Source organism: Crocuta crocuta, unplaced genomic scaffold (assembly GCF_008692635.1).
Source record: "Crocuta crocuta isolate KB4526 unplaced genomic scaffold, BGI_CrCroc_1.0 scaffold322, whole genome shotgun sequence".
Classification (NCBI taxonomy): domain Eukaryota; kingdom Metazoa; phylum Chordata; class Mammalia; order Carnivora; family Hyaenidae; genus Crocuta; species Crocuta crocuta.
In genome coordinates, this window is record NW_027532592.1 from 3,435,293 (window position 1) to 3,455,581 (window position 20,289).

The window sequence follows — 20,289 nt, forward strand, 5'->3', positions numbered from 1 at the left end:
GTCCCGTGGGCAGACACACGAACGGACCCAGCATGCCCCTAATCGTGGCCTGGGACGACTCCTGTGGCTGGGAGACCGGCGCTGGGTACGCGGTCTGGGCGTGCGGGGCCGCTGTGGCGTCTCCATCAGTGGGGTGCGAGGAGCGCTGCACCTGCTCTGCGGTGGCCACTGCGCGTGCGTGTGTGCGTGCATACGCGCCGGCCCGCCCTCCGACCGTAGGTGCCGTGGCGCTGCGTGCGTCCGGCCGTGTGAGGCCCGGCCAGGCTCCGCCCCTGCACGTGCTGGGTGTGGCGGTCCGAGGCAGCGGCCGCGCTGCAGGCTGGGAGCCCGCCAGCCCGGGCCAAGGTGGCGGCTCCAGGCTGAGGAGCATCCCTCCCGGGAGGGCCGAGGAGCATCCCCTTCCCGGGTGTGAAGAGACCCTCGCGCGGTGAGTCGGGGTCAGGGTGCACCTTGGCAGCGGTGGGCGCGGTCAGACGACCGAGGACCGCGTACTGAGCAAAGAGCTGCCGCCTGGACGTGACTGAACGGGCCGGTGGCCAGCAGCCCANGTGCGATGGCCGTGGGAGGGCTGCAGGGAGAGGCGGCCTAGTAGCCCCGCTCTGCGGCCACTCTGCGCCCACACTCCCAGGGACATCCCCCAGCACACGGACGCACACCCCTGTGGACACCACCCCCAGTGCTCGCACACCCACNACCCCCCAGCGCTCGCACACCCCCGCGGACACACCCCCAGCGCACGCACATCCGGAAGTGTGACTCGTAGAATAGGCGTGGGCGGCTGTGCGGCCTTTGCTCATGGCAGTTACCGAGCCCTCCCGGATTTCCAACCCAAAGTGGTGCAGGTAAGCTGAGGAGAGCTTAGGGATTCGAGATGTTCTTAAAATACTAGTCCCTGTTGGCAGTTAAGTGTGATTCCGCCCAGTACGTTTAATTATTGCCGGGTACTTTAAGTGTGGTTTATCTGTTAGACGCATGCTGGGGCCGCGACATTGACCTGATGCCTTAGAAATACTTCTCCGGGACCACCGTTATATAGAGCTCACATCGGGGTGCCCGGCTTTGAAGGCCCATTGATGCTGCTGCCTCATCTGTCTGGGGGGCGGGGACTTCCCTTAATCCCCAGGGTCCCCTAGGTCTTCTCTCTAGTTCTCCTGCCTTCCCCTGTCCCCCAAAGGCGGCTAGGGAGTGTTTTAAGGTGGCGGTCTTCACACGGAGTGTTCAGGGGTGTTCATCGGAATTGGAAATCCAGATGCCGGTTTGGGAGATGAATCGATGTGGGTTGGCCATCTCTGCAGTTCAGGGTACCCATTGTCGGGGTGCCCTGGCTTCTTAACCTGTTCCCTCCCACCTGTGGCAGCATCCTTTGGGGTTTTGTCTGGTTTTGCTGAAAGGGCTTCCTGGTAGCTGTTGGTTGAAAGGTAGCGAAAAACGGGAAGCTGAAGGCACAGAGATGGCATTCTCCTTGTTCACTTCTCTGTTGTAAGCAGAATCGAAGAATCCATGAGGCTTCCTCAGTGACTCACAGGAGAACAAGGTGGACTCTGCTTGGGCCTAAGCAGGCTGCCCCCCCACCTTGAGGACTGAGTGAAGGAAGGCATGGGGGGCCCTGAGCACCTTTCTGGGATCTGTGAACTACTCCCTAGAGAGCGGTGAGGCAGGAGTGACGGTGGGAGCCGAGGCCGTTGCGGCCCCTTAGCTCTGGCTGTACTCTTGGGAGGACGGAGAAGAAGGGAATCCCACACTAGCAGCTGGTTGACGAAAAGCCTTTCCTGTGGTCAGTTTTGTATCCAGATGGCCATTCTTTTTTAAGGGCGCCATGTGGGTGAGCCCTTTATACAAAGAGCTGCTGCTGGTGGGAGTTTTTAGGGATATTGGCCCATGGTTAGCCTTTTCTTTTCGCCAGTTGCCGAAAAGTCGACTGTTAGGAAGTTGTCATTTTCCTCCAGGGGAAGGTCCGGAGGAGGATGGAGGCAGCTTTGCAGGGGCAGCAGCAGCTGAACAGTCTGCTTGGGGATGAGGGGCGCGCTGGTTTGTACCGGAAGTCAGCGTCCCGGTGCCTCAAATCGGGTTCCTTTGCCTCAAGGGTGCGTGTTTTCCCCGCTCACTTGGTTACAGTCACTTAGCCCTGCTGGCTCGTCATGCTTCTGACTGATAGAGGAGCTTCCTTGGAAGAGGTGTTGACAGCTAGGAAGGAGCAAATTAAAAGTGTTGCTTCTGTCTTCTTTTAGTTCTTGCCCAGGATGTAATCATGAGCTGCTGGTGGGAGAACTTAAAAAAATTAGCTGCGTGTTATTTTGGCAGTGGCAAAGGCACACAGGCCTTCCTGTTGTTTGCGTGGCAGCATGAGGCAAGGTGTGTTCATGTTTTGTGTTGGAATTTCAATTCTGATGGCCTTTGGAAGCCTTGGTTGTAGAATTTACTTGGCCGCTCGAATCCCTAAGCTTGCCTGGTGGGTTTGGGCTGCATCCGTGGGTCAGAGATCTCACCCGTTCTGATGGTTCTAATTGTGTCAAGACTACAAAAGAGACTGAATTGATGGCCACGCTGTGACTGAGTACTGCGCTCTTGCGACTTTCTTGATCATCTGAGGGAACACTCATTTAATACTGCAGAAATGAGAACCTGCAGTGAGTACTTTGAATGTGGGTGTGTGCTCACCTTTTATATACCAGATAAAGTGTCTATAGCCTGAGCCAGGACCTTAGTAACCCCAGTGCCTGTTTAGGCTTGGGCTTCAAGCTGCTAGTCATAAGCTAGGAGGTCTTTGAGTGTTCCTTAGGCATGTTGCTTGGAAGGTCTCTGGTGTTCTCTGAGCCTTGAAGGGTAAGGTACAAGATTCTGGACGGTTTCTGTGTGTAATTTGGTTGTATCATTGTGAGTAGAACTTAAATCTACATTTAAAGTTGCTGGCACATTTGTTAGCAGATTGGTAACTATAGAATGATAAATGGAAAGGACTGTTTTGTTTTGATGTTCCAGGTTACATTTGTGGCCTGAGCTTAGTAGATTTTCAGCACCTAAACTGGTGTCTTCAAACCTTGATTTAGTTGATGGGTAGTTTTCCAGTCACTAGTGGAAACATAATAGCAGTAAATTTTCAATGCTAGTATTTTATTGGAATCTGGCATTGTTCTCTACACAGTATGGTAACACTTTTTTTTTTTTTTTAATTTTTTTTTTAAATGTTTTTTATTTATTTCTAGGAGAGAGATAGAGACAGCATGAGCAAGGGAGGGTCAGAGAGAGAGGGAGTCACAGACTGAAACAGGCTCCAGGCTCTGAGCTGGCAGTCAGCACAGAGCCCGACGCGGGGCTCGAACCCACGAACCGCGAGATCATGACCCAAGCGAAAGTCGGACGCCCAACCGACTAAGCCACCCAGGCGCCCCATTTTTTTGTTTTTAAATTTTAGAGTGTGTGTGTGGAGAGGGGAGAGGGGCAGAGTAAGAGAGGGAGAGAATCTTAAGCGGGGCTCAATCTCACAACTGGGAGATCATGACCTGAGCTGAAATCAAGAGTCCGTTGCTTTTAATGTTTTCTTTTTGTTTTTGTTTTTGATTTTTAAATTTCTGAGAGAGAGCGCGAGAGAGAGACAGCGTGAGCAGGGGAGGGTCAGAGAGGGAGACACAGAATCTGAAACAGGCTCCAGGTTCTGAGCTGGCTGTCAGCACAGAGCCGGACGCGGGGCTCGAACTCACGAACCGCGAGATCATGACCTGAGCCCAAGTCGGACGCTTAACCGACTGAGCCACCCAGGTGCCCCAAGAGTCTGTTGCTTAACCAGCTGAGCCACCCAGGTGTCCCAGCACTTTTGATTTTCGAATATCTCAACCAACTCTTCAGAAGAGGAAATTTTTCTTTTCAATTTTTTATATATGGACACTATAAATATAATTATAGATCCTAAATATAGTTATATTCTTATGAAACTGCATTTCAGTTACAGATCAGCAGAAAAGTAATTGTAGTTAGGCTTTTATTTTTTTTTGAAGTTCACTTATAGGAGTAAATTAAATTTATTTACTTCTCAACGTTGTTTGCACTTTTGCCTACTGTTTCTAGTGGGGTCTGAAATAGTTTTTATGCTTCACGAAACGTGACTCTTCTAAAATACCACTCAAACGGTGTGTGGGGGGGGGAAGGGCATGAATGATAGAGCTAGAAATCTGGGACATGTCTCTGAGCTTCTGAAAAGAGAAAAGATAGGCTGTAAAGTGTACCAGAGCATTATCCTTTATAAGGATTTATAGCTATTTTTGTTGTTACGATTGAAAACCAGACCCCTTGGTTTGTCCTTAGGAAGTGTCCAGCAAAGTTCTATATTTGGTTTGGTAAGTAATGATTTATCCATTGAAATAGTTTTATATTTAAAAATAGGATTAAAAACAATTATATGTGTTTATTATAGAAAATTGACAAACTATGGAAAAGTAGAGGGAACATGTTAATCAGTCAACTAGTATTCGTTGATTAGCTTCACAGTATTCGTCACTGCTGGCAGGTGTAGTCTCTGGTGGGGGTGTGTGTGCAGATAAGGTGAGAGGCCCTGTACCCAGGGGGCAGACGTCCTCATAGGAATGGAGGAAAAATCTGTACCAGGAAATTGGTACATCAGTTAGATAGATAGACGCTAAAGAAGATAAAATGTGGGGTAGGAAAAGGCAGGGCAGGGGGTGCACTGAGGCCTGACATCGGAGTGGGTAGGGAAGGGGTGAAGTTGGAGGTGACCTGAAAGATGAGGAGGTAGTCCTGTGAGGTGAGGAGGAAGAGCGCTCTGAGTCAGCAGAGCTGGTCCAGGGGCCCTGAGATGAGAAAGCTTGCTTTGTTCAGGGGACAGAGAGCAGAAAGAAACCACAGTGTCCACAGCAAACTCATAGTAAACATTCTTTGAGGTTTTTTTGTTTATAGGATTTGTATTCCCTACATTTGCTTTGTAACGTCAACATTCCCCCATTTTATGATAGATACCTTTAGTAAACGTTTTTAGTTTTGCCATAATTAATTTTCTAACTATATTTTTGACTTGCTTACCCATTCCTGATGGCTTGTCATTTAGTTGTTTTTGGTGTGTGTGTGTGTGTGTGTGTGTATTGCTATTATGAATGTTACAATGGGCCCTTTTGGATCTAAAGCTTTTTTGTTTCTTAGGGCTCTCAGAAGGAGAAATATGAACTAGGATAAAGATGAATTACTTCTTAATTGCCAAAATACTTTGCAGATGGATTGTTTTTAGTTTATGTTCCAATTACCAGTGTATGGAGAGTGCTTACTGTATCCTGGCCTGCATTTAAGTGTTACCTTTTTTTGAAAACATTTTTTTATGGTGGTGAAATACCTAACATAAAATTCATGCCCTGGGAACCATTTTAAAGTGTACATTTGGGTGGCATTGAGTATATTCATAATGTTGTGTGACAACACGATTTGGTTCCAGATTTCATCACCCCAAGAAGACCTGTACCCACAAAGCAGCCACTTCTTGTTTGTTCCTGCCCATCGCCCCCCAGCCCCTGGCAACCACGAATCTGCATTCTGACTCTGCACATTTGCCTATTCGGCACATTTTATATAAATGGGATCGTAAAATATGTGGCTTTTTGTGTTCTGTTTAGCTGAAGTCTCAGGGGCTACCCATGTTTTAGCAGGCGTCAGTTCTTCACTGGTTTTCACACTTTGATTACTTTTACTCACACTTTGATTCCTTTTACTCCATTGCTGGGTGTGTGGATAGGCTGCGCCTCAGTTGTCTATCTGTAGATGGCTGTGTGGGTTGTTTCTGCCTTTGGCTGTTGTCAGTAGAGCTACTGTGGGCACGTGTGTGCAAGTGTCTGAGTGAGTGTCTCTTTTAGTTTCTTCGGACATACACCTGGGAGTGGGATTGCTGGTCATGCGCTAAATCCACGTTCAAATTACTGGCGATGCGCCAGACTAGTTTCCCCGTGGCCGGCGGGGGGGGTGGTGGGTTCCAGCTTCTCCACATCCTCTGCCAACACTTGTGTTTAGGTACTATACTTGGTTTTTTTGGTTTTTATGGTGGCCATCCTAGTGCGTGTGATTCATCTGTCCCTAGTAATTAATGATGTTGAGTACTTTTTTTTTTTATTATTTCTTGGGGGGGGGGCAGGCAGCGTGAGCAGGGGAGGGTCAGAGAGAGAGGGAGACACAGAATCTGAAACAGGCTCCAGGCTCTGAGCTGGCTGTCAGCACAGAGCCCGACGCGGGGCTTGAACCCACGAACTCTGAGATCATGACCTGAGCCGAAGTCGACACTTAACTGACTGAGCCACCTAGGCGCCCCTGGAGTACCTTTGCATGTGCTTGTTTGTCATCTGAGTCTTAACATTTTTTGATTTGAAATTTGTATTGAAGTATAACGTGTACAGAAAAGTACACATGTCCCAAGTGTTAACCCCGTTTTCACTGACTCAGCAGACCCATGTGACTAGCACACAATCGAACGGAACCCTGCTCCCCCCCTGCCCTCCCCACAGGGTGACCACTGTCTGATGTGTAACAGCGTAGGTTAGTTTTGCCTGTGTGTGGGTATGTCTGTAACTAGAATCACACAGTAGATGTTCTGTGTCTGGCTTCTTTGGCCTTAACATCAGGGTTCGTTCCTTTTACACCACTCTGAGATGCTGCTGTTTGTCATTCTACTTTTGATGAGCGTTTGCGTTAAGGTTGGGATATTACAATGTCAGGAACATTCGAGTATTCTTGCCCCAGCATGCGCGTGTGGGCCCAAACCAGCATTCATAGCAGTTGTCTTATAAATATTTCATCTGTTTTGTTGGTTGCCTTTTTTTTTCTCTTTTAATTTTAGCTCTGATTTGGACATGAGGGAAGTTTTAAGTAGTTACCTTGTTCCGTCTCTTTGGTTACATTTTAAGCTTAGAAAGTGACCGTTCCATCTAGTTTTGAAACTGGAAGTCAGCTCTGTGAGCCGTGTAATCTTGGTGTGAAGTTTAAGACTGATGAAATGGAGGCACNGGGCATTGTTTTGTTTTCTTGCTAGATTTTAAGAGTGTCCCTCAGGATTTTTATAGTATTTATCAAAATCACAAATTTATTTTTAACTGCACAGTGGGGCCTAAGTGATTTACCGGGGCAGGAATTAGTATTAATTTCATTCTTTGGTTTTGGGGGTCTACTAACCTTTTACTCCTTCTTGAATTAATGGAATTACAAAATAATGCATGTGTATTATAGAAAATTTGAACAATACAGAAAAGCTTACATAAGAAAATGAAAATAATGCCGCTACTGCAGGAAAAAAACACTTTCGGGGTATTTTTTTTTTTATGCAGGACTCTTTTTTTAATTGAAAATAATGTTCTATAATGTGATTCCTCCTTGACAACATACTGTGAATACTTTGCTATGTAATTAAATATTCTAAAGCATGATTTTTAAAATTTAAAGCAGGATTCTAAAATTTAATTTTTATCAAAGTAGCATATAGTTTGTGAAGTCCAGTAGTTCTGTAGGACCTAGAATTGGGAGAAAAAAAAAAAAAAAGGAATCCCTCGCCTGTGCCTTTTCCCTGTAGAACCCAGCTCTCCAGGGGAACCGCTACCGCCTTTTCCTTGCCTCTGCAGTTTCCTGGTATTTGCAACACTTCTTGATTTGCTCCAGTTCTAGAGTTTATCTCTTGACTTCCTCTGACGGAAGATGGGTTTAGTTTTTTAGCAGGGTCTCCCCATGGTGTATGTGTGTTTTTCTTTTCATCTTGTGGATACAGTTATGTAACAAATTCTGGTTAACCGAGATTTGTATTCTTAAGATTACATAAACACCACTCACAGCTGAGCTGTGTTGTGTCCCGGGATCCCATTTACCTTGCCAATGACTTTGTCTTATCATATTTAGTGAATCTTAGCACTCATGTGCTTGGATTTCCATGCACTCACCACTTACTCAGCCTCACACTCTCCCGCTGATGGTTAACTTGCCTTTAAACACTGACCAGTTCCCCTTAAGCAGTTTTTTATTTTCTTCTTGGATACCTTTCACCTTCTGTTACAGTTTGGACCTGTTGCTTTTTGGCCAGACCCTCTTGTAGTACAGTTTTCACTGTCCTGGGAAGTCTCTTTTCCTCTTATCTGTATTGATTACCGCTTGTAGCTTTCTAAGAAAGAGGCGGGGGAAGCAAGTTCTTTTAGACACAGACATACAGTATTTAAGAACACTAGAGGGGCGCCCATGGGGGTCAGACAGTTAAGACTCTTGATCTCAGCTCAGGTCATGATCTCATGGTTTGTGAGATTGAGCCCCACGTTAGGCTCTGTGCTGACAGTGCAGAGCCTGCTTGAGATTTCTCTCTCTCCCTCTTCCCCTGCCCCTTCCCTGCGCACGCGCGCTCTCTCTCTCTCTCTCTGTCTCTTAATAAATTTAAAAAATAAACTAAAAAAGAAAAGAATAATATCTTTTGCTTATCTTGATTGGTAATTTGGTTATGGCTAGAGGTCAAGATTGGAAATTATTTTTCCTCATAATTTTGAAGGCATCACTCCAGTGTCTTCAAGTTTCCAGAATTGCTCTGAAAAATTTTATGCCTTTAGAAGAAACCAGCTTTTTCTTCCTGGAAGTCTTTAGGTCTTGCCTTTATTACTGGTGCTCTGAAACTTTACATGTCTTAGTGTGAGTCTAAAAAAACTAATTCATGTGCTTTGGCTTTTGATGGATGTTTTCTTTTTATTTTTAAAGTATTTTATTCTTTTTGAGAAAGCGTGTAAGTGGGAGAGGGACAGAGAGAGAGGGAGGACAGAGGATCCAAAGCAGACTGCATGCTGACAGCAGCCAGCCTGATGTGGGGCTCGAACTCAGGAACCATGAAACCATGACCTGAGCTGAAGTCGGATGCTCGAATGACTGAGCCACCAAGTGCCTCTTGATGGGTGCTCTAAATTTAGAAACATACGCCCTTCAGTGCTAATGCAATTTATTATTATTTCTGGTACTGGACTATCTGAAAAGAAAGAAGTTTTGTTATGGGGTTTTGGGGCCTCTTGGACCTGTTTTTATTATTTTCTCTTTTCTTCCTCATTTATTTTAAAAACTTTTATTGTTTTAGTTTATTTTAGAGAGAGAGAGACAAGAGTATGAGCAGAGGAGGGGCAGAGAAAGAGGGAGACACAGAATCCAAAGTAGACTCCAGGCACTGTCAGCACAGAGCCCAACGTGGGGCTCAAACCCACGAACTATGAGATCATGACCTGAGCTGAAGTCAAGACGCTTAACTGAGCCCCCCAGTTGCCCCTATCTTAACTGAGCCCCCCAGTTGCCCCTATCTATATTTTTTCTAATAACATTCTTTTTCTTTTAATTTTTTTTTAACATTCATTTTTGAGAAAGTGTGATAGAGTGGCAGGAGGGGCAGAGAGAGAATGAGACACAGAATCTGAAGCAGCTCCAGGCTTAGAGCTGTCAGCACAGAGCCTGACGTGGGACTTGAACCCTCAAGTGGTGAGATCATGACCTGAGCCAAAGTTGGATACTTAGCCAACTGAGCCACCCAGGTGCCCCCCTAATAACATTCTTATTTCTCCAGTGAATATCTTTATTTTCCTTTTGAAAATATTAATTTTATATATATATATGAAATCTTTCTTCTTCCCTGCATTGTCTTCTTTTTGTTTTATAAAAAATTTCTCCCTTCTCTCTATTTTGTTTCTTACCTTTCAAGTTAGAGGATTTCTCAAGTGTTCGAGGGCCCTTGGTGGTGAGTTCAGTGTGAGGCTTTGTTTCGTTGTGTTTTTCTTTTGCTGTGAGCTGGGAGGAGTTTCCGCGGTGGGGCCGCACCTGAGCACCTGGTCTTGGGGAGGCTGGCAGCTGGCGGGGCAGGTGGCTTTTCCCTTCAGGTGGAAGGGGCTTCCCGCCTGCGGGGCTGTGGCAGGTGCTTAGTTACTCTGCTGGGCATGTGTGAGAGGGCCTAGTTCTGGGACTGTAAGGTTATTCGTGCTTATTTTGAATGGGCCACCAGTGCTTTTTAACTAACATGGTAATTCTAGGAGGTTAAACTTACAATATTTATAAAATGATACAATATTTCTTTAAAAGTATTTGTAGGAGCGCCTGGGTGGCTCAGTCAATTGAGTGTCCAGCATCAGCTCAGGTCCTGATCTCATGGCTTATGAGTTCGAGCCCCACATCGGGCTCTGCATGGACAGTGATTCTCTCCCCCTCTCTATCTGCCCCTTCCCCACTTGTGGTTTCTCTCTCTCTCAAAAATAAATCAATAAACTTCAAAAAAAAGTATTTGTAAAATACTTTGGTGCTTTAGGATACTCTGTCTAAAAGGAGCATGTTTTCTTTAATACCAGGGGAACGTCTGGTGTGGGTTTTTACAGTGTTGAGTGTTTGTAGAGCGCTGTACAGCCTGCTGCCGCTGCTGCACCAGAATGCTGCGGACGGGCGGCTCAATCAGCAGAGGCGTGTTTTCTCTCGCTCCTGGGGGTCGGGCGTCCAAGACAAGGTATTGGCAGGTTTGGTTTTTTTCTGAGGCTTGTCTCCCCTGCTTGAGGTTGGCTCCCTTACTGCTGTGTTCTCACACTCTTTTTCCCTTTGTGTCCTAATCTTTTCTCAGAAGGCTTAGGGCCACTAGCTTGATCTCTTTTTACCTTAATTACCTCTTCACATACTCTGCTTCCACATACAGTTACATTCTGAGGTGCTGGGGGTTAGTACTCCAGCAGATGGATTTTTTGCGGGGGATACAACTGAGTCCCTAACAGGTATTTTCATGATCTCTTGCGCTTTGAAAGCAGTATTATTTCGTTTTTAATGTACATATTTTTCATATGTTCTGGATGTTTTGTTACTGATTTTATTTTATAATATCAGTTCTATTACACATGAGAAAGGAATGTATTGGTGTGACATATTGGAAATGGCATGGGTTTTGAGGTCAGATATGTGAGGTCTGGTGTGAGTATTAGCCTTGCCTTTGACTGGTTCCCTGAATTATTTAACCTGTCTGAGATTTGCTTCCAAATCTGTGAACTGAGAGTAACAATACGTTACAGGGTGACTGTTAGGAAATAAGAGACAATGTCTGTAAAGGTGCCAAGCATAGAGTTGACTGTAAGATATTCTCTTCCTATTGGTCTTTCTTTTTTCCTAAAATAGTGTGTTTTGTATTACATTTTCCCCTATTTTAATATTTAAAAAGTCAATTTTAAATGTACTATAGATCCATATTTAAAGAATTACTGTATGCATTTCTATTCACGAGTGACTGAATGTCTGCAGTTTCAGGAGGTTCAATCTGAAAATGTGTTTATCTAGTTAGTTCCGTGTTGGGATTTCCCATCATCCAGAGAGGCTGTTGGTTTAGCATTTTATATCTACATAACACACATATTTTACGTAACGTAAACGATGTAATTGGCTGAATCAGCGCTTATCTACATTTTAGAGGCTCTTGATTTATAAGGACAAACAGCCCTTCCAAATGGTTGTACCATTCCACTTTTATCAACGAGATAGGCCCCTTTCCCACATTGACACTGTTGGGGTTTCAAAGGATGCCTTGTTATACTTGCCATTTCTTTGCCATAGAGAACTTGAATACTTTTCATCTGTCTGTTTTCTCTAAATGTTTTGTGAATTGTTCATTTTTATATCAGGGCATTTGTTTTTATTGATTGATCTCTTTTTTCCATGGCTTCTGGATCTGTCTTGTTTCATAGCTGAAAACTCTATTGCTCTTTTTGTGTTTGTTAGAACGTTCTGTTGCACGGTTGAAGAAGTTGGAATGAAAAAGATCCAATACATACACACTTGGTGGTGCTTCAGGAAAGTGTTCTGGGCTCCAATGGCTCTTGTTTGAATCCTGGGCTTATGGCTTCGTTCCTTTATAACCTTAGGCCAGCCATTTAACATCTGAGCCTCAGTGTCCCCGTCTGCAAAATGGAGATAGCAACAAAATCCTACTTCCTGTGATTTTTGCAAGAATTGACATGGTAGTGAAGCTCCTGTCCAGGCCATGAGTGAAGCTAACTGTGCAGGTTACCTGTCAGCCCTCGAATTAGTTAAGGGCTGGGAGTAGAGTCCTTGATTCAGGGCTCTTTGTTTTTGGCATTCCTAACCTTTTCACTAGAAATCTCATCAGCATTTGATAGAATCTAAAAATTTTAAATAGTACTTACTTACTTACATTTTCCACTTCAAGACATAGTATGTATTTCCAGCTAATCGTAGTTAGTGGTAAAATTATTTTTTGAATATGATTACTTCTTTGCTTTTGCTTTTCTAATTCTGTGATGCTAGTTTAGAATCAGCATAGGGTAGAGGACTCCTTTTGTAACTCAGTGTTGGTTTTCAGTGTAGATCAGTAACTGACCTGTGTTTGTGACGGTGCTTGTGTTTTTTAAGATTGTAATTTGGTATTTCCTATTTGCATTTCAGGGACAAACAAGCACTTGATTGCTCTAGGTCCATATTTTTGGAATTGTTTTTCTCTTCTGCAGATTTTCTTTCATAAACCCTGAGAGAAATCAACACGGTAGGCTGACATCATCCCCTCTGGGTATAAATTGTCAAAGCCTGGACAACCCTCGTGTAATGTCTAATTAACATTGACTGAAGTATGCTTGTAGCTATTTTGTGATCTTTTCACTTAGGGCTTGCTTAAACAGTCTGAATGATGCTTATATTCAATTCTTGTGTTTTCCCCATTTACAAAAATATTGTGCTTTTTTGTGATACTCAGCTGAGTAAAAAAGGATTTCTACCGTTTAGTCTTTTTTTCTTTTTAAATACTGTTTTTTAAAATTTTTTCTTTTTTTTTTAAATTTTTTTTTTAATGTTTTTTTTTATTTATTTCAAGGAGACAGAGAGAGAGACAGCGCGAGCAGGGGAGGGTCACAGAGAGAGGGAGTCACAGACCGAAAGAGGCTCCAGGCTCTGAGCTGGCAGTCAGCACAGAGCCCGACACGGGGCTCGAACCCACGAACCGTGAGATCATGACCTAAGCGAAAGTCGGACGCTTAACCAACTAAGCCATCCAGGCGCCCCTTTAAATTTTTTCTTAAAATTTTTAATGTTTATTTATTTTTGAGACAGCACGAGCTGGGGAGGGGCAGAGAGAGAGGAAGACACAGAATCTGAAACAGGCTCCAGGCTCTGAGCTGTCAGCACAGAGCCTGACGCGGGGCTTGAACCCACGGACTGTGAGATCATGACCTGAGCCGAAGTCAGATGCTTAACCAACTGAGCCACCCAGGCACCCCTAGATACTATTTAAAAATTTTTTTAAAAATGTTTTATTTATTTCTGAGAGAGAGAGAGAAAGACAGCGTGAGCAGGGGAGGAGCAGAGAGAGGGAGACACAGAATCCGAAGCAGGCTCCAGGCTCTGAGCTGTCAGCACAGAGCCTGATGCGGGGCTCGAACCCACGAACCGTGAGATCATGACCTGAGCTGAAGTCAGATGCTTAACTGACTGAGTCACCCAGGTGCCTGTACTATTTGGTCTTATACATGCTGTTGTTAACATAGTTCAGTGTTTCACGTTAACACGTAGGATCTGTAAACATTTATTGTTTATTTCTGGTGGGTAAACTGCTCTGTGTGCAGCACTCCCTTGTCCAGTAGCAGCCAGTGCGGGTTTCCCCCCAGCGTGTTTACCCTCTTTTATAAGAAGCCCTTATTTCCTCTCTGGCTCCACTTGTCCCCTCTCTCCCAAGGCACTAACATTGTCTAAAGGAATAAAGGAACAGTAGTAACTTCATTGGCCAAAAATGGTAAGAAGAGTCTGGACATTAATTTGCCTGGAATGCCCCCTAAGAGTTTGGTTTTTTCAAAATGAAGGGACAAGGAATTCTTGTTTTTATTGTCCGCCACTAAAAATTGCTTGTTTAAGATTCTGAGTTTATTTAGTGCGATGACCTAATATTTTACTCGTAATGTGTACTGTTACTGAAATTTTTTTTGGCATACACACAAGTTTTTGCTTATTAGAAGTTTCTAGCAGAAATTTCTAGCAGAACTTTCTCACAGAAAGTTTTACACTGTATTATAGAGGAAAAAATAACATTGACCTCTTAAAACCTGATATGTGAAAAGGGTTTCAGTGGTTATTTTCATTTGTTTTTTTGTGACACATTGCTGATTTTACCAGGGTTTTCTTTTTTTTATAATTTTAAGTGACTGAAAATTTTTATTTTGAACATTCAGTCTCATAGCCATATGCTACTTAAGTTGTTGAAATTTTATATAAAGTGATTTCATTTTTATGACTTTGTATATTGGCTGATGCAGTGATTTTTAAAACTTTACATTTGGTAAACACAAATGTCATCCTTCGTTCCACAGTACTTTTGATTGATGTGCCACTAGTGTTGTCTTTGAGAATCAGAGTGACTCGTGGCACTAGCCTTCAACTTCAGGATTTACAGAGCTGCGTTTTGGAGAAAAACAAGGTTCTGTGTGAAGGTATACTTTATTCAGTTTTCTCTAATTTAGAGTATTATATAATTAAAAATAACTTTTTGGTAGCTATAAGCTATGGTATCTTAAGCTCTTTCAGGGGTTGTTCCTTTAATAATTTCCTAGCTTTTAAACATGTACTTGAACTCTAGTAAAGAACTGTGTGTGTTGTTAAAAAAAAAAAATCCTTTGAAGTTTTCAAGAAGTTCTACATCAGGGCGCCTGGGGGGCTTAGTTGGTTAAATATCCGACTTCAGCTCTGGTCACGATCTCACAGTTCATGAGTTCAGGCCTCACATTGGGCTCTGTGCTGACAGCTCAGAGCCCGGAGCCTGCTTTGGATTCTCTCTCTGTCCTTCTCTCTGCCTCTCCCCTGCTCGTGCTCAAGTCTCTCTCTGTCTCTCAAAAATAAATAAATGTTAAAAAAAAAAAAAAAGTTCCACGTGTAATCTTAAATGTTAAATTATTTACCTCATTTTTCTTAGGGAAAAATGTTTTCAGGCAGAGTTCACGTTTTGGACAGTTAAGAGCCATTGATTAAACAATCCATCTTTTGGCCATTGATTTGTGATGCCCTTTTAGCCTTTATTAAGTTACCATTTCATTCTGTGTCACAGAGAAAGTTCCCATTTTTCCTGTGTGGCCCTTGTGCTTGTGCTCACACTTGCCTGTTCTCAGTGTTGCGTCCAGAATGTACTAGTATGTCTCACTGCCTGATCGTGCAGGTTTATTCTTTTTCAGCCCGATTTAGATGTGGGTTAGCCATTATTTTTGCATAAGTATCTTTGGTTAATTCATTGAGCTTCTTGAAGAAGCTGACTAGATTTGGTGTTGCATGAAGTATATAGATTTGGTGGGGAACGGATTTCATAGGTTCTTTCAGATAGATGGGCCGGGATGGCTGCCGGCCCTGGTGCCCGCGCTCTCCCTCCGGGCACGCTGCTCTCTTTCCCGTGCGCCGGGCCGGCCTGCAGTCCTCTCTGACTTCTGGGGAGCGGGCAGCTCAAGCCGGCAGCTCAGCTGAAGTTTTTGTTTGTCATGGGCTTTTGTGGTGTATATAACCTTTACCAAGAGGAGGAAGCTCTTGTCTGTTCTCGGCATGATAAGATTTTAAAATTACTAAATAGATTCCTTCAGATTTTCTGCTTCTATTGAGATAATAATGTTTTTTCTTTTATCTTTTAATATGGAGAATCTATTGTTTTTTTAAAGTACACTATTGGATTTTAATCTATATTCTTTTGAAGTACACTATTGGGTTTGTTTGGTTAGTAATTTATACACCTACTTTTGTAAGTGAATTAGCCTATAACTTAACCTGGTTTTTGAAGCAAGATCACAGTAGCCTGATAAAAGAATCTAAGTGGCCTTTGCTCTTTGCTTTCTGAATACACTGGTTTAAGACAAGAGTACTTTCTTCAAAACTTGATAGAATTTACCTAATAAAAATAGTCTCAGGAGTTTTTGTTGGTGTTGTCTGGTGTGTGAGTGTATATGTGTTGTGTGTGAGAGTGAGTGGTGCGTGTGTGGTGTGTGTATGTGGTGGGTGTGGTGTGTGAGAGTGAGTGGTCCATGTGTGGTATGTATGTGATATGTGTATGTGTGGTGTGTATGTGGTGTGTGTGTGTGTGTGTTATGTGTGAGAGGAACATTGTCATTTTGGTTTCTTTAATCTTTTGATGTATTTTTTGATGTTTTTCTTTTCAATCTATTCAAATTCTCTATATTTTCTTGTGATAATTTTGGCATTTATTTAGGTTATGCATTCATTATTGTTTAGTTAAAATTCCCGTGTTAGGAAGATCTAATTAGTTCCCTACTCTTGGGTTTTCTTTCTCTTTTTCTTGGTCACTCTCAGCAGCCTGTTGCCTGGGTCATTAGCATTGACCATGAACAGGTCTGGTGGTGTTGACTTCCTCACTTGTTCTTTTGGTCTAAATTTGTATTGATTTCTGGTCTCCTTGTGATTTCTTTCTTTTTACTTTCTTTGGCGTTTCTCTTTCGGTTTAAAATTTTTTACCTTTTCTGTTTACTGATAAATGTGTTTAAAGCCACATATTTTCCTCTTATGTTCCACCTTTGCTCTAACACATGTTTTCTAAATGTTTCTTTACTTTTAATGATTTTCTTTTTCAGGGTTTTGTAATTATACTTTTTGGTTTCCAAATTTTTTAATACTTGTTTTGTTATTCCATTTCTGATTTTGCATTATATCAGAGCATAATCTATAAAATAGACTCTTCGGAATTTAATGAGGCATCCTTTTGCCGAGTACATGGTTTATTTATGTAACTATTTCAGATATGCTAGAAGAACTACATATTTTCTCTTCGATTGGAGTGGCATTCTGTGTATTTCCAGTTTGAGCCTTCTAATTGTGTTGTTCAGGACTTTGATATTTTTGCTCATATTTTGTTTGCTTGATCTGTCAGTTCTGAGCAGTGGGTTAAATTAAGAATAATTGTTGATTTTCTCCCTACAGTTCTGTTAGTTGTTAGGTATATTTCGAGGCATGTTGTTTAGAGTGAAGTTGTTCATGGTGGATAGATCTTATTCTCCTGTTTTCATCGGTATATAAACTCTTTATGTGTTTTTGACATTCCTCTAAATTTACTTTTTTGGGAAAGATTTCAGTTATAAGAATGTTACAAAGAAAATTAATGTACTTGTTACATAGATTCACCAGTTACTACTTTTTCACATCTTCTTTCTGGTTTCTCTTGTATATTTGTGTGGTGGGTGCAGCCTCTGAGAGCTGCACGTGGCTCCCCTGGATGTGAGCAGCACAGACACTCGCTCTGTCATCACAGTGAAGTCATCCTGCCATCCAGGTGTTTAATGCTCATGCGCATTGTCTAACGTACTGTCTTTACCCAGATTTTCTTAAAAAAATTTTTTTAATGTATGTTTATTTGAGATGAGAGAGAGAGAGAGCGTGCGAGCGAGAGTGCATAAACAGAAGAGAGGCAGAGAGCTGTCAGCACTGAGCCTGACACAGGGCTTGAACTCATGAATCATGAAATCTTGACCTGAGCTGAAGTCGGTCGCTTAACTGACTGAGCCCTCAGATGCCCCTTCATACAGATTTTCTTAAATTTACCAGTAACACTCGTTACTGCTCTTCCCCTCCCTCCATTCACCAGTTACCTCTGCTCATCCGGTCTCTTGGGTTTCCTTTAATCTAGATTCTGAAAACAGTTCCTCAGCCTTTTCCACCCTTTCTTGCCATTGCCATTTTGAGGAGTTGTGGCCAGTAGCTTTGTTAAATGCCCATTATTTTGGATATGTTCAATTGTTTTCTTCTCGAATGCATGTAGGCTAAATATTTGGAGGCTGGAGTGTTAATGTAGCGATGTTGTGTTCTTTGTGGCCCATCATGTGGAGCTCTGTGATGACCGTTTTCTCCAGTTCTGGGATGTTAGTTTGATCATTTTGTTAACAATGGTGCACATGCATCTCGTCTCTTTGTTACAAAGGTCTCTGTGTCTCTGTATTATTAGTCAGTTGTCTGTGGGGTGCTGCTTTCCCGTGTGTCTGTATTATGAGTAAGTCATCCATGGGGTGATGCTTTGAGATGGAATGTCCACCAGCTCCATCCCAGTGTTTAGCATCCATTGATTTTTGCTTGAATCAAATATTAATATCACAGTGTAGTAGTTTAAGATGGTAATTTTCTGTCAGTTATCTTTTTACTGTTGACTATCATGCTTCTGTATTTTGCTTTATATTTTATTGGGACTGCCTTTCCAGCCTTTGTCTTTAATATCTTTCACTTTTAATTCTTTTTTGCCCCTCTTTACCCTTCCCACCTTCCACTGGATAGATGGATATTTCCCTTTTGATTTGAAGGTTATACTTTGTGTGCACACGAGTGCCATTGGCTCTTAAAACGTGTATGTTTATTTACTTTTGTTGGTTTTAAAAATTTACTGAAGACTGTACCTTCTCTAAGGAGACAAGTACCTTATTACACTGGTGGTCTTGGTGAGGCCTCCCCTCTTCCGCTGAAGCTCTTGCTAATGTAGGATTCTTTGTGCCTTCTTGCTAATGTAGGATGTCTTTGTCTTTCTCCCTCTCTTCTTCCTCTTCTTCGTCCCCTCCTCCCTTCTCACTTTCTTGTTCCTGTGTACTTTTGTGTAGGATTTTCCTAGAAGACAGCAGGAGATTGTATAATTTATATTCTCTTTCTAAATGATTAATCATTAAGAGCAAAGTGTTGACATTTGGATAGGAAAGAACGGGCATGCTCTTGTAAGGTAAACACCTTCCTTCTCTTTTCACTGCCCGGCAGCATAGGCTGTTGCATCGTGAGCCCTTTGGGGGTTTGGGACCAACTGCGCCCCTGTTCCTTCAGTCCTTTGCAGCTGCTACCATGTCTTTAAAAAGCCATCAAGAGGGGTGCCTGGGTGACTCAGTCGGTTAAGTGTCTGACTTGGGCTCAGGTCATGATCTTGCGGTTCGTGGGTTCGAGTCTTGCATCGGGCTCTGTGCCGACAGCCTGCTCAGAGCCTGGAGCCTGTTTCAGATTATGTATCTCCCTCTCTCTTTGACCCTCCCCTGCTCATGCTGTCTCTCTCTCTCTCAGAAATAAATAAAACATTAAAAAAAAAAGCCATCAAGACACTGACTAACCTTGCAGAGGTTTGTGAACATTAAGGTCATTTGGAAGCATGCAACTAGGTAATACTAATACTGTACTTGTAGAATACATTAAATAGAGGGAAACTCAATGCCACCAGTTACAAAGCAAAGATTTAAATAAAAAGTTGCACAGGTTGACTTTAGAGCTGGATTGCCATAGACCATGATCTTAGAACATACCTTGTAGGCCCTAGGAGTCATTTATGAAACTTTGTTCAGAATGAGTGTAGCCATGGGTTTGTCATTTATGAAACTTTGTTCAGATTGAGTATAGCCAAGGGGTTTGTGCGGACGGTCTGTGGGGCTTCCTCCTCACATGTCTTCTCACTTGACCTGTGTGGTGTAGAAAGATTATTCTGTATAGTGTCCTCCAGCCTGGGTGACGAACTGGGTTTCGGGGTTCAGCTGCTCTGGGGCACCTGCCATCACAAAGTAGTCTCTCTGGGTACAGACTCACGTTGTCGTGTGCACCTGCGAGAACCTTGGTTTCTTTGCGGACAGGAGTGGTTTCTGGGGGCAGCGCTGGTGTCCAGGGCATGGCTGGAGGGCTTCTCTCATCATTTTCAAGAGGGAGAAAGCAGGGGAGTAGGGGGGATTCCTGTGAATCTCGTGCCCCAGGCGCACCCTGAAATAGCAGAGCTCCTGCCACCGCCAGCTGCGGCTGTGTGTTTCCCTTGTTTACCATTTTGTTTTGCTGGTCAGATGGATGCTCATTTTCATGAGAGCATGGAGAGAGTCACGCCTTAGGTGGCAGCTGCTAGCGGGGTAGCCTGTAGGCTGCGAGAGAAATGGGATCTTTAACCCTTTGCCACCCAGGTTGCATCTCTATCTCCTGCCTTCGTTTTTATTTAGGGGCTTTTGAAGAGAAATGGCTGTCTAGTAGATCAGGTTTTTGACTATAATCTTATACCAAGTAAGTTAAATTTCCTGGAAATTGTTAGCACTAATTCAGAGCAGCATAATAGGCTGAGTCACTCATTTCCGGCTTAATAATTGGACAAGAATATTTGTAGTTTTTGTTCTTGTACTAGAATTTAAGTGCCACTTGATACATTTAAATAGTTAAACTTTCTGAAAAAGTTTCATTTGAANCATGGTCCTCCTATTTTGTGATGTGACTTGGGTAACTTCAGGAGCCTTTCTGTTCTGGAGATCAGGAAATCGTAGCCCAGAGAGAGTGGAATTGCACATGAGCACCCACTTCCCCCCCCCCCGCCCC

The 20,289-nt window shown here is 43.2% G+C and overlaps 1 protein-coding gene across 1 annotated transcript in view; it reads left to right on the forward strand.

Annotated features, from left to right (window-relative positions):
* Positions 1 to 748: 748 nt before the first annotated feature.
* Positions 749 to 20,289, forward strand: part of ENAH (ENAH actin regulator) — a 107,428-nt gene continuing 87,887 nt past the window's right edge. The window contains 1 exon segment of the mRNA XM_077779920.1: positions 749 to 842. Within this exon segment, the coding sequence (XP_077636046.1) occupies positions 796 to 842 (47 nt within the window). The 5' untranslated portion in view covers positions 749 to 795.